Below are 14,306 nucleotides of genomic sequence, written 5' to 3' on the forward strand. Positions count from 1 at the left end.
ATGTTAAGGATCATAAAATAAAACAGTTTTGAATATATATTGTCTTCTTATTGACAGTTTATTAGGGACACATCCTCTTTAAAAAAGGCAGAATTCAAAAGATTCGATGTACAAATGTATAATACAAAATAGCAAATACGCTACAATCACAGCGTGTGTGATGGGCTCCTGATTTCATCTCACATTACTGATCTGTACTGTTGTGCTGTCGTGACTGGCTTATTTTTATGCTGGACTGAATGAGCCAAAGGACGAGGAAACTAATGAATGAATGGAACAAATACACGTCGTGTGCCTACGTCATCTGTGCCTTTGCGGAAGGATATTTTTCAGTGAGAAGTGTAGTTCCGGGATCTCGAACTACTTCTCGGGATGGAAAGGAAAACCCTTTACGGGCGTAAGGATACAACGGAGCTACACGTCGCTAGCAGGTGCACAACGCAAGGAAACCACAAATACGAGACGAATGATGGCATAGCATATGGTGTTTTGCCATTTCCAACGACAGAAGACACGTCTGACACAAACCACAACCGTGTGCCTTCACTAGAATAATGTCACGGTAAGTTGTGCGAGCAGGCTGTTGTCCACCGTTGTATGTAACTGTTAGCCATACATGCTACATTTCGCTAACAGCTGACAACTCAGCGTGAATACATTACATTGTTCTCTGAGACAGATGGTAGGAGTTTTATGCATTTGTAGGCATACCTTATTATCGTACTGCACGTTTTGTGGAGTAAAATGTGTAAATAAATGTAAATGTAGTCGGCCAAATGTGTTGCCATTGAAAAAAATAAGTATTGCTCATTTTCTAGTCTTTTGACTGCATCTGACGTCAGCGGGGGGGTTTGACGTGACGTTGATATTGAACGTTATGCTTTCTTTAGGGTCGTGACATAATATATACATACTTGCGTCAAATAAGCAGAAAACTGTCATCACAACTCAAGTGAGACGTGTGGGTCTAATGAACAACTGTGCATAACGGCAGCTTTTCAGCGTACCGTCTTCTGGTTTAGTGGCACCTCCAAAGCGGCTGAATGCTGCGGTCTAGCCTACATAAAAACATTATCATTAGCTAACACCCTAACTTATACTACTATGCTGTGTTTTTCTCTAACCACAAATATCAAATCCATGTGAGTCTTGTTGCCATATGTAGTCTAATGTCTAATGGCTTGTTACGAATAAAGCTTTGGTTCTGTAGGCAGCTTAGCTTCAAACTAGAATGATCAAGAGCTGTACGTGGTTATAAAGCTCCTCTCCCCTGCAGAATGATGTTTATACCTCTAAACTCCCTGGAAAGCGGTGGATTTGGAGGGGTTTCCCAATATCTTCTTATTTCCCTGCTCTTCAGGAAGTGACATTCCTGTTCACCACAGTGGCACATGCCTCTGTGTGTAACTTAGACTGTGAATGGATAAATATGTGACTCATGGCTGTGTGTATGTGTGTCAAAGGGTGAGAGACGGAAAGACACAGTTTGCCAAAGAGAACGATGGACTGTCTATCATTATTCAGCCAAAGCTAAGTCGGTGGGGCATGAGGCTGTAATTCTCTGACATACATGGCTGTGTAGGTGGGCGTATTCACTAGAGGGAAACATGAGTCACCATTGTTGTGGTTACTGTGAGGGACAACTGGAGGAGGCGTTTGGGAAGGGGAGGGGGGTGCTGGTGGAGCAGCCCAACAGGGCAACACCAAGTCAATTATCAAGGTAAAAATAAGAACTTTCTCCACTATAAGAGGAAAGTTTTTACCATGCACACACACACTCGCCCTGTCTGGAAAGCAGGATGTTACTCTTTGCTTTACTTGCAGCAGGGTGTTGACTAATGTGTGCAAACACAGGTGAGCACAGCCGCACCTCAATAATGGAAAAGATATTCTTGTGCTCGAAGAAAGATGGAAAAACTTCCTATTATAGACCCAACCAAGTCGTCTGCTAAGTCACCAAAAGGGATTTGGTTTCTTCATAGTGTTTGTGGGAGTTTCCTCCTCGGAGTAGTACGTGACTGTAGCAAGATTATAATAACAGAAAATGTGCTTTCATGCAGTTGACCGCAGTAACCCAAATGAATGGAGTTGATTTTTCCAATTTTTTTTTACTGTACTGTATTCAGTACCTGACAGTCGTTGTCTTTTTCCTGGACAAGGTTTAGATGTCACACGGAACATCACCCCTTTATCTAAAACCAATTGATGCTTTCTCGCCCAGTATTACACATTTATTGTGTAAGCTACCCTTTATAATCGAAGTGCCTGATCTGTATTATGTGAACGGCATATACTGTGAGATCACATAAATTTGTAACAAGTCAGATTTTACAGGCTATACCATGGTTGCTTCAATATCTGTGGTTATCTTTGGCCCTTGTGAGGAATGTTGTAAGTCAATGAGCAGGACTGCTTTATGGCAATATTGGATTTTTGAGTCACTGTGATAATTTACAAACAGTCCTGTCTGGTCATTTATTTGAATCCATTAACACTTTCAAGAAAATGTATTATATCATATTATATATTGATATTGTCATATAAAATTACATAGACCTTGATAGGGGAGTTTATTCATATGCCTATGTATGGAAAAAAAGATTGATTCCTCTGGACTGGATGCTACTTGACTTTTTAGCTCAGTACTAATATTGGAATTTAAATCAGCTGATATTTTATTTTACATAAACATTTTTGATAAGGAACCCTCAAATTTCATTATAAAAAAAACAACTTATGACAAAGGATGTACTGAGACAGTTGATTTTACACTAAACTGGTAAAATTTGAAATGGTAAATAATATAATTATTATGTAATAATGTGATCACAAAAAACAATAGCTGCAATTTCTTTTCCCATATATGCCAACATATACCCAAGTCTTGACATAATATAAAGTTGGGGATGGGGATGATCCTATTTACTCCACAATTACCACATTGTGGTTGAAAGGTGTATCAACAGCTGATACCCACAACTAGCTACTTGCCATTAGATTATAAACAACCTAGTTGTTTACAATTAAAATAAGGATAAAAAAATGAGAAACTCATCAATGTCAGAAAACAAACAAAAAAAGAAATCCCCATCATGGGGACATCTTCAGTTAGCTCGTTTTTGTCAGACCAACAATCAGAAACCCCAAAATATTTACTTCCTCACATTTGTCAAGCTGCAACCAGCAAGTGTTTGGCATTTTTATTTGAAAAATGACTTAGTTGATTAATCAATTATTATTTTGATAGACAATTGATCATTTAATTGTTTCATATCTAACTTTTGCCTTCTTCTGCAGCAGACTTTTCCGATTAGATTTTCAATATGTGCAACAGTTTGCAGGAGTGGCTCAGTCGTGTTGGTTATCTTGGCAGGTGATTAAACTGTCAGTGTTCTTGTAAGGGAGCAGCTCCAAAATCCCAGTACTCCCCTGAGCTACACACGGAGCTAGCCTGAAAGTACTTGGCCATCCTCCAAACCTCAAATTGATTTCTCATCTCTCTTAAGTCCTAAATCCCTCTTCAGATGCCGCAAGCCTGCTGCTGGAATGAATCATTTTGGCAGGGTGTTTGCATGCTGGTGAGCCCCTTTCGCAGGTTATAGTTGTAGTACTGTTGTGTCTGCCTGTTTTTGTGTATGTGGTTTCTCACTGCTTACATTCAAAACAGTGTCCTCTCTCAGGATACTTAATAGGAACGTGAAAGCTAGATGTCATGATGGTACAAGCATTCATCTTCCCTCCCCCTTCTCAGTGGCTTAATTGATATAGAAACTGTGGCTCTTATACAAATATTTGCTCGTGACCATCCAATAATTATGGGAATGGTGATTATCCTGTGCTCAAAATGACAGCAGCACATTTGTTGTAGGTATTTTGGATCTGTGTTCTTTGGCTTAGATTTCCAGCTTTAATGTGTTTATATGCAGCACATATTGTTTGCTACAATTATTATATTAAATCGGCATTCAAGGGTATAATAGCCCATAGGCCAATAGGCTGAGCTGCAATTGTGAGAATGGAAAAAAAAACTGTGTAAACAAGTTTTTCCATTTTATTAATATATTGAAAAACTCAAATCAGAATCAGAAATACTGTATTGATCCCCGGGGGGACATTATACTCTACTGGGAAGTGCCATACCTGAAGAACTTTAGCTGACAGATGAATACTGACAGAAGAGAGTATATACCTGTTGGTGAGGTTTTTTTTCCCATTCATTTCAGGCATATGTGGCATAACCACAACCAAAATGGCTAGGGCAGTGAGAAGAGATGATGGCGATTGGCTCAGCAGTGCTGTAAATAGTTTTAATTGGTACATTTTCTACTTCATTATTTACTTCATTTCTGTTCTAATTAATTGGAATTGTAAAGACACACTTTTCCTTCGGGTTTGTCTTACAGTAAAACTAGTTTTTAAAGGAGACGTGAAAGACTTAAAACATTAACAATAGAAGCAAGCATAGAAGTTGTATGGTTTAGAGCCATATTAAGAAAATTGCCACAGTTGTGATGCGTAAGACCTTCCCAACAAAAAAATAAGATGAATTCATCATGAGGAGAAAGTTGTTCACCAAATGGAAAAAAGTAACCAGTGAGTAGACTCTTTGTGATGAATTTCTAGTTAAAAGCTCTCTCAGACTTACAGAATGTCTGTTTAATTTGCCCCAGGACCTGTACTGTCTAAAATAGAGCACAAACACACACACACACCACACACACACACACACACACACACACACACACACACACACACACACACACACACACACACACAGTTAAGTGCAGTAATTAGCCTCTGGTCAAGTCATATGGCCATGAGAAGAGACCCCAGATTTACCCTCTTTCTCTCTCTCTCAGTATCTCTTCCTCTCTCACTTACTGCAGATGTGTAGAACCTCTGAATGTCTCCCTTCAGTAAAGCTTGAAGAAGGAACATTGCTTTGTTACAGGATTGTTGGACTGGTTTCTTTATTGTTAAGGTACTTGCATACATTTTTGAAAAACAGCCATGGTGTTCACAGCAAAGAGGGCAGGTTTAGAGAAGATACACACATCAGTGAAAGGAAAAGTAGATGAGGCACAAAATGAAGGATTTCAGACATTGCCTATAATGTGTTAATCGGCCATGGATGGACCGCCACTGCAACAACTAAGTCAACCATATGCTTGATGCTGACTAACCAGATGTCGTAATTTGATTGCAGTTATAAATAACCTTTATTCCGAGAGCAGTGCTACAGTATGTCGAACACATGGAGCACCGACATCTGGAACACTTTGGTGTTCAGTGTCTTTCTCCAGGGCTCTTCCTCTTGCTGTTAGGACCATGCAGGAATTGAACCACCAACCTTTTTTTTTTTCCTTCCTCTGTTTGTCCTTTCACAGAGTGGGTACTGTCTGCTGACCTCCTTTTGTGTGACTGCCGTATTTGATAATAGAAGCCATTCACTCTACTACCAACACAATGTCAGGTAAAGATTTGTATGAATCAAGTTTTCAACATAAGTGGGAAAAGCACTCAATTTGTAAATGTGTTATCAGAAAGACTTATTCATGTCCACAAATACACAGTACCACACTGACCTTGGATTGCTGAAATAATCTGAATTGTTAATATTTGATTAATTATATTGCATTTCATCTCAGGAACTTACTCATCTCAGGACTAGATCAATTATTTTGAGACAAACCTTGAATTACTTTTTACTTTGGATATAATTTGATGTCTCATTTGTGGTTTCAACCTGCTTTGTTATTCTCAAAATTTCTTTCTAGTATGTATCATAGCATCAAGTACCAGTTTTTCTAATAAATGAATCCGTGTCTGTTGTAGGTACCTACACACCAGCCCCTGGTGGGCCGTTCTCTGCTCTCACCCCAAGCATGTGGCCCCAGGACATTTTGGCCAAGTACCATCAAGTGAGGATGTGACTTAATTTGTTGTTCATGTGCAAACCTTCATACGTATTTCTTTTGTTTTGATGACAAATGAAGAATGAAAAGAGTGTGAGGGAAAGAATGCTCATATAAAACACGTCAACTCCAGATAACGGAACAGCAGAAAATAAGATAAGAAGCTATGACTTGTCTGCATAGCGTGACGGAATATAAAGACAAACAAACAACAAAGGAGCTTTGTCCTCATGTGACACTCTATATCTTTTTTTCACCTACTTGTATGTACATAATAGTTACATGTTTGTTTACCTTTGTTCAGCTTTGTTTTCCTTGTTCTTAGCTGTAAGTCTTTCTGTGTTAGTATATTGAGAGTCAAATACCTTGTATGTGTACACATACTTCAATAAAGTCAATAAAGCTGATTGTGGCATGGAGACATCTGATCTGCTGTGTTAACGTTTAAAATGCTCAGAAAAGCTGCTGTGGCCATCTTCAGGGTCTCTCACAGTCACCTTCCATCTTCTCTACTAATGAAATGCATGTTGTTTGTTTGTCTCTACAGAAAGACCCCTCCGAACAATCTGAACTCCAATATGATGAGTTTGGCTTCAGAGTTGACAATGAAGGTAATGTGTTCTCTCACATGGACACATGCACACAGGTGCCCATTTCTTCTGTCCCTACATTCTTGAATCCCAGTCAGGAAACATAAAATACAAATAAAATATCTGGGCACAGTGGCTACATTATGTACACAAATTGAGTCAGGGTCCCAGAGTTATGACTGCAACTAACTGAGTTGCTCTTTCATTTTATTTTTCTTGCTGATGGGGGACAAATGTGTTTTGTACCACTTGAAACTGTTTTTTTGTGTTTTGTTCTCGTGTAGTATTTCAGAAGGCTGTTTAGCCTGTTTTCTGTGCGTAAAGTATCAAATAACTTGTCTGGCAGCAGTAGGATTTTTTGCATTCAGCTGATTGTTGACAGACTTAATGTTGGCTGCTATTTTTGCAGTTAACATGCACTTAACAAACTGCTGGGAGTACCGTGTACGTCTCCCATTAATGGAGTTCTATTTTTGGCTCATCTCTTATCCAGACACTTTCTCTCCTCACTCACCTCCTGACTTTCCGTCCTCGTGTGTCACTTTAAACATTTGTTCCTCTTCCCGTCCATGTCCATATCATACTTGGTTATGTTACAGTTGTACTTGCTATCATTGTCTAATATTCCAACCTTCTCAATTCAAGAGGTGGCATGATGCTTACTAATGTTAATGATTATATTATATAATATTATATTATGATTACAAAGAACACAAACACTGCTCAATCCTGATATATTACTCTCTCCTCAAACAGATGGTGTGAAGCCCAGGTCCTGGCTGGGCACTGAAGGCTCACCCCAGCGTGAAGATCCCCAGCAGCGATTGCGCTGGCAAGCCCACCTGGAGTTCACCCACAACCACACGGTGGGTGACTTGACCTGGGAGCTCATTGATCCCGTCCTTCCACGCTCTGAGCGTCTGCGTTCCCTGGTGCTAGGTGGCATACCTCACAGCATGAGGCCACAGGTGAGTAGACTTGTTCAGCGTGGTACGCATTGGGCTAAAATACTGCTCAAGATGGCCAGTCAATTTTTGAGTGAAAACATAAACGTTGAATTTATTGTCACTAGAATGCTACAGTTCCTTTGAATATGTGTATTTATTAGTTATCTCCACTTTAACAAAACAAGCTTCAGAGCTTTAAAGATTTTCTGTTTTTTAGCTATGGATGCGTCTGTCTGGAGCACTGCAGAAGAAGAGGACCTCAGAGATCTCTTACAGAGAAATCATTAAGAATAGTTCCAATGACGACACCTCCACAGCTAAACAGGTAAAATCCCAAGCTACTGTACATGTAAACAAACACAATCCTATAGCCGTTATCCTACCAAGCAAAGTATTTCTTGAGAACAAGATCAATAATAGTTAATAAGTATTTATAGTATTTGGAGATAATTATTTAAATGGAATAAAATAATCTTCATTAGTTTATGGTATTTAGAAAAAAGTATATAATGTGTAAATAAATTCTGCACAGCCCCAGAACACATGAACAATGTGGCTATTAATCGGCATATAGAGGGGTATGCATATAATGTCACAGTACATGAGAGATGCCACAGTCAACATTTGCCATGGTGCATTCACGTGGAAGAAAAACACAAAAGAAATAGAAAGAGATTTAGGTAGAATTAAGGTATAAGTTGCGTTTGTTTTGACAAAGTGGTGATGAGGCGGGTGGTATCACATGAGAAGGTGATATCAGTGCATACCTTTCGATAGTAATTCATTTCCTCACTAGGACGCGGGTAGGTGATGGATAGAGCACTGCCATGATTTTAAACAGTTTATGCCATAAAATCAAATTAAGTCACAATTAATTCGGATACCATTACCCTTGAGATTAGATCTTAGATAACAGGGTGCTCACATTAACAAAGATGAGTGTGAGGTCCCTCCCTTCTCTAACCTCTCCTGCTGTTCTTTCCTCGTTAACCTTTGTCCCTCAGATAGAGAAGGACCTGTTACGGACAATGCCAACCAATGCGTGTTTCAGTAGTCTGACCAGTGTTGGAGTGCCGAGGCTGAGACGGGTCCTGAGGGGTCTGGCCTGGCTCTACCCAGACATTGGATACTGTCAGGGCACTGGCATGGTGAGAACATATACAAACAGAACCTGTCACCACAAACAACTACATAACACCAGCCAGCTGAGTCAGCACACACATAAATGCATCCTTGCATTCGTCTCTTCTTTGTCTTCTTACCTTTTCCATCTTCACTGCTCCTGTTTTCATTGTCTCTTCCCTACACCTGTATCTTGATCCCCCACAGGTGGTTTCCTGTCTGCTGCTCTTTCTTGAGGAAGAGGATGTGCTATGGATGATGTGTGCCCTGATCGAAGACCTCCTTCCTCCGTCCTACTTCTCCTCCACTCTGCTCGGTGTCCAAACGGACCAGAGGGTTCTCCGCCAGCTTATTGTTCAGTACCTGCCAGCCCTCGACCGCCTTCTGCAGGAGCATGACATAGGTAAGGATGGGTGTTAGGAAAGTTGGTGAGAGTGTGGTGCATGGGGTCAGAGAGGCAACATGGGCATTCGATGAACATTAGCTTACCCACCACCTTTCAGCCTTCTGCTGTGCATTAATTATAAGAAATATGTGAATTGTTAGTCATCTGCAGTATACAGTATGTAACCTCCTCCTTCTTATACATCCAGAGTTGTCGCTGATCACATTGCATTGGTTCCTGACGTCATTTGCCAGTGTGGTGGACATCCGTCTGCTCCTCAGGATCTGGGACCTGCTCTTCTACCAGGGCTCATTGGTGCTCTTCCAGGTCACACTTGGCATGCTCAAGATCCAGGTACTTGCACTACACCACCTATTTTGTGAGTCTGGACTCCCTGATACAGATTACTTTGTGGTGAGATTTATTCTATTGATTTGGTCTCTAAGTGTGTGTACCTATTTGATTTTCTTGGATAGAAGATGATCACGATAGTTTCTAGTTATCCAAAGGTCATGTTACAGCAAGTAATTCCAACAGACATTATACATTACTATAGCTAGAATCCATCCCACACCGGCTATTCACCGGCTACTCCTACGTTTGACAAAAACTGTATATGTTCAGTATTAATCTTTGTGAAATTTACTCCCTGACCCCAGGAGGAGGAGCTCATATCATCAGAGAACTCTGCATCCATTTTTAATACTCTGTCGGACTTGCCAAGCCAGCTGAGAGATGGGCCTGCAGTTCTTGGGGAGGCTATGAGGCTAGCAGGGACACTATCCCAGGAAACACTGGAAGCCCACCGACACAAGCACTTGGCCTACATCCTAAATGAACAGGCGCAGCTCAACAATGGAAACAACACAACGCTCAACACCAATCTCAACAAGGTAAGTCGTTGTAGTGTTTGTAAAGTTAGTGTGCTGAAATATCAATCATTTTTGACTAATTTTAGGCAGAATAAGCAATGTGAAGTTTGTGTTTTAGCTGTGCAAACTAGAGTCACATGTGGTTTGGACAGATAAGGAGCTGTGTGTGTGTCCATTCTTCCTGAGTTTTTATTAAAAAGTGGTAAAAAGAAAAAAATAATATATCCTGTGTTTGTATGTGTTCAGGTGGTGAGGAGACAGTCGCTGCGCAGGAAGTCCACCTTGAGCTCCCTGCTGTTTGGGGAGGATGAAGCAGAGGCCCTGAAATCCAAGAACATTAAGCAGACAGAGCTGGTGGCAGCCCTGCGAGAGGCCATAACCCGCACTGCAGAGCACTTCCACTGTCTGGACCCACGTCACTCCAGCACTGTGAGTTTACACATGGCAGCACAGGATCAGCGTGCTTTATGTTGTGGACTATGATTCAACCAAAATAAGAGAAGAAATTTAATATTACACCATCAAACCGTAGCATTCAGTATAGATGCCTCCATTCATTTTGACTTGACTTCTCCCATCTTGTCTCTCTAGGACCTGACCCCTGACTACTCCATGGAGAGCCACCAGCGAGATCATGAAAACTTTCTTGTAGTGTCTCGCACTCGACGGAGACGGGCAAAGGCTTTGCTGGACTTTGAGCGACATGATGATGATGAACTTGGCTTTCGGAAGAATGACATCATCACTGTGAGTCATGACTTACACAGAGATGCACACCATGTTTCCAACCATGTACACACACTGCACATACCCCTCTCTTACCTATGATTCTTATGCCTCAGTGTTTTTATCTTTTCTCTATCAGATCATCTCACAGAAGGATGAACACTGTTGGGTTGGAGAGCTCAATGGCCTTAGAGGTGTGTATGTATCAAAACCCGCAGTTGATTGTTTTTTCTTTAATCTGTTTTACAGCCCATTTGACATACATTTTCTGTGGCTCTTTGTAACAGGCTGGTTTCCAGCAAAGTTTGTGGAGATCCTAGATGAAAGAAGCAAAGAGGTATGGAAGCAGTAAATTATCAGCTTAATAAGTGTTTCCATGCTGACTTTGATTAGCCCAGAAGATGTGCCTTAGAACGTCCAATCCATGTGATGTTTGTCAGTTTTCACCTTTGTTTCCTCACATATCCCTTCCAGTATCCTGATTATTAATTCATAGTGTCCTAAACAGTGGTGCTTTTGTGTCTGTCCAGTATTCATTAGCAGGTGACGACTCTGTGACAGAGGCAGTGACAGACCTGGCCAGGGGCACACTGTGTCCAGCCCTAAAGGCAATCTTTCAGCACGGTCTCAAGAAACCATCTATACTGGGAGGGCCTTGTCACCCTTGGTTATTCATAGAAGAGGTAGGAGAGCTTTTCCAATTCCAAATGGCACCATATTGCACACAGGTTTTTTTTGTCAAATTCACTTTATCATTCTTTTTCTTCTGGTTTTCTCTCAGGCGGCCAGTAGAGAGGTAGAGAGGGACTTCAACTCTGTCTACTCCAGACTGGTGCTGTGTAAAACCTACAGGTAAAACCGTCATTGTGTTTTCATTTGTTTTGTCAAACTCCCTGTTCACATGAACAGTTAACATGGGTGTGGGGGATTATAATCTGTTCCATCAAAATTCACATCTAGATCATGCAAACTTCTTCACATGTGGTCCTGGATGCACTTGCCTTTCATTTGCAATATCTTCCTAAATATAATCAAGAGGGTGTCAAGAGGCTTAAATTGTACCACAACTGGTTTAGGTTCAGTAAGAACCTAAATGTTGTGAAAAGTGTGATGATATGTGTTCAGAGGAATGAGAAATCCAAGGTAACAACTTACTCTCTTCTGGTATTTATCAGGTTAGATGAAGATGGGAAAGTACTAACACCAGAGGAGCTGCTATACAGAGTAAGTAAGCATTTAATCAACAAGTTTTAAAAGTGAGGACTATGTAAAATATTTCCTTATTCAATGGACATGCAAAGTTTGTCCGACAATAAGTGTGTTTCTTGAAAGTAGCGTATGTGTAGTGCGGGTCTGTAAATTCAGCCTGAAGGAATGAATGTTAGTAGGAAGTGCATGAGCGCCCTCTGTCTGCTCCTCCCAGGCGGTGCAGTCAGTGAACATGAGCCACGACTCGGCACATGCTCAGATGGATGTCAAGTTTAGGTCTCTTGTCTGCGTCGGCCTCAAGTAAGTTTTCGTGACTGATGCACAATCATGACACACACAAACGCACAGAATTTAAATCATCACAGTCACTCTGTACATGGTATCTTAACATGTGTCTGCCCCACCAGTGAGCAGGTGCTGCACCTATGGTTGGAGGTGTTGTGCTCCAGCATGGCTGCTGTAGAAAAATGGTATCATCCGTGGTCATTCCTTCGCAGTCCTGGATGGGTACAGATCAAGTGTGAGCTCAGGTAAGAAACACTTTATAAAAACTACTGCCTGGCTTGATTCTATCCAGTTCACATTCAAATCTCAGCTAGAATATTCAAAGTGGTTGACTGTGGAAACAAATGAGGAATGATTAAATAGGATAAGCTGCTTTCAAACTCAGTACCAAATTCCTGAAGTTCTACTGTATATCTAAAAAGGGCTTTAAGAACAAAAGTTAAACAAAAAGGGAAGTTGTGTGTCAATATGGACACATGATCTGACCAATAAAACAAATAATGACAGGTCTATTGTTGTTGTCTCCTCAGGGTTCTTTCAAAGTTTGCCTTCAGCCTCTCTCAAGATTGTGAGCTACCTGACAAAAAAGAGGTGAGACAAGGAGATTACCACAGCATCCCCATATAGATAGATACATATTAGTATTCAGGGCAGAAAAAACGTTATGCATTTAAAGCTGCTATTCTGAAAGCGGAAGTTATGGATGTGCTGGTTCAGCATCACCTCTTTAGTTGGACGTCTAGGTAACGTGTCACATATGAGACTGTAGATGCTCTACCGTGGTCATTAGTTACTAGTTTACTTAACTGCTGATTTAAGATTGTTACTCTGTCACACAAACCAACTCACTCTGTATTTGTCTTCTTCACCCAAATCTTCTTCATTTGGTCTTTTGAAAAAGTGAGGTAAAATGTTTTATAGCGTTAAGCCATAACATTGCCTTGCCTGAAGTTGCCCGTTCAGTGCTTTTCACTGCATTTAAGTCTCTCCAGTCATTATTGTTAATCACCATTCATGAGCTCTTCGGTAGATGCAGTGCTGTCTGTAGTCACTCTATGGCAAAAACCTGTTACTCTCGGTATGTAAATCACTTTTGGCCAGACTTCGAGTCAGTGATGTCCACAAGTCTTTTGCCTCAGCTGTCACATACAAAGGGCATTCTTTAAAAGTGATTTTGTCTTTGGGTAACAGCTGTCCACATGTCCTTTCTTTTCCAGGAGAAGGAGCAGAGACCACTGAAAGAGGGGGTGCAGGATATGTTGGTGAAACATCACCTCTTCAGCTGGGACATTGATGGCTAAACGCAGCCAAAAACGTCTGAATCCCACTCTGCCCAGCGTGTCTGTGTATATTTGATGTCTCTTCACTTGTTTCTTATAGACTGTCAATCATAAATTAGACACAGTGTCTGCTACAGTGACTACTTGACAGACCCTATCTGTCACATCACCTTTCAGCATCGGACAATGGTGACACCCTAATAATTAATCTGAGATTCTCATGTCATCATGAAGGTTGATCAGTTTGTATGTGCTAAAGCATGTGTGCATTAAGGTGCACACTTTATTTGAATCCAGACCCAGTGAAGGAGGTTGCACTACATGGTGAAAACTATGTATACACAAGTAAAACACTCCTGTAGTACAGAATCGTCTGTGCCTGTGGGACTGGAGCACTCTGTGTCCTAACAGTAAGTATTTCTTTAATACTCACTGCTCCGGCCATTCAGCTCTCCAAAGCTAACTGAGTGCATTGTTTTTGTGCAGGAGTGAGACGTAGAGTCCAAATATTAAGTCCAAAACAGAGCATTCCTAAACATGGAGCTGTAAAGTTACAACTTATTTTTGAGAGGAATGCTACTTACCTCAATATCATGAACTCCACAGAATATTTCATTGAGTACTAATGTTGCACATGCCAAGTAAAGCCTTTTCAAATTGTAATACAAGACTATGGCTATGTGTGCTACCTTAGCAGTGGTAGTGAACAGTCTGCACTTGTATGACATAATGTAAATGAAGCAGATATATATATACTTTTTGTGTTACAATCTACAGTAAATAAATGTTACATATAATTTGTAATGTTTTTGTTTGTATATAAACACATCTGTTGCTTGTGACTAAATATGCCCTTGCAAGTTAGAGCAGTGCAGCATAGGACTTTATCATTAGTTGACATACAGATTTCCAAACTGACCTTTAGTTCTGACTTAAAGCTGCACATACATTAGAAAACAGGGAATTGTCTGTGTG

At 40.6% G+C, this 14,306-nt stretch overlaps 1 protein-coding gene across 1 annotated transcript; it reads left to right on the forward strand.

The window, feature by feature from the left end:
• Nucleotides 1-541: 541 nt before the first annotated feature.
• Nucleotides 542-14,092, forward strand: LOC139307288 (small G protein signaling modulator 3). Its single transcript, XM_070931110.1, has 21 exons — nt 542-562; nt 5,388-5,473; nt 5,836-5,921; nt 6,463-6,526; nt 7,262-7,473; nt 7,670-7,777; nt 8,457-8,600; nt 8,782-8,977; nt 9,168-9,313; nt 9,619-9,852; nt 10,078-10,260; nt 10,423-10,578; nt 10,697-10,751; nt 10,845-10,894; nt 11,088-11,240; nt 11,339-11,409; nt 11,733-11,781; nt 11,981-12,066; nt 12,174-12,296; nt 12,582-12,642; nt 13,269-14,092. Exons 2-21 carry the CDS (start codon nt 5,467-5,469, stop codon nt 13,350-13,352), a joined length of 2,268 nt encoding a protein of 755 aa, XP_070787211.1. The 5' UTR covers nt 542-562; nt 5,388-5,466; the 3' UTR covers nt 13,353-14,092.
• Nucleotides 14,093-14,306: the final 214 nt, after the last annotated feature.

Source organism: Enoplosus armatus, unplaced genomic scaffold (genome assembly GCF_043641665.1).
Source record: "Enoplosus armatus isolate fEnoArm2 unplaced genomic scaffold, fEnoArm2.hap1 Scaffold_67, whole genome shotgun sequence".
NCBI lineage: Eukaryota > Metazoa > Chordata > Actinopteri > Centrarchiformes > Enoplosidae > Enoplosus > Enoplosus armatus.

Bases quoted from the DNA above. Each gene is read 5' to 3' on its own strand.
- LOC139307288 (XM_070931110.1), top strand. The intron at 8,601-8,781 runs GTGAGAACATAT...GATCCCCCACAG, and splicing joins ACTGTCAGGGCACTGGCATG to GTGGTTTCCTGTCTGCTGCT. The intron at 10,752-10,844 runs GTGTGTATGTAT...TCTTTGTAACAG, and splicing joins AGAGCTCAATGGCCTTAGAG to GCTGGTTTCCAGCAAAGTTT.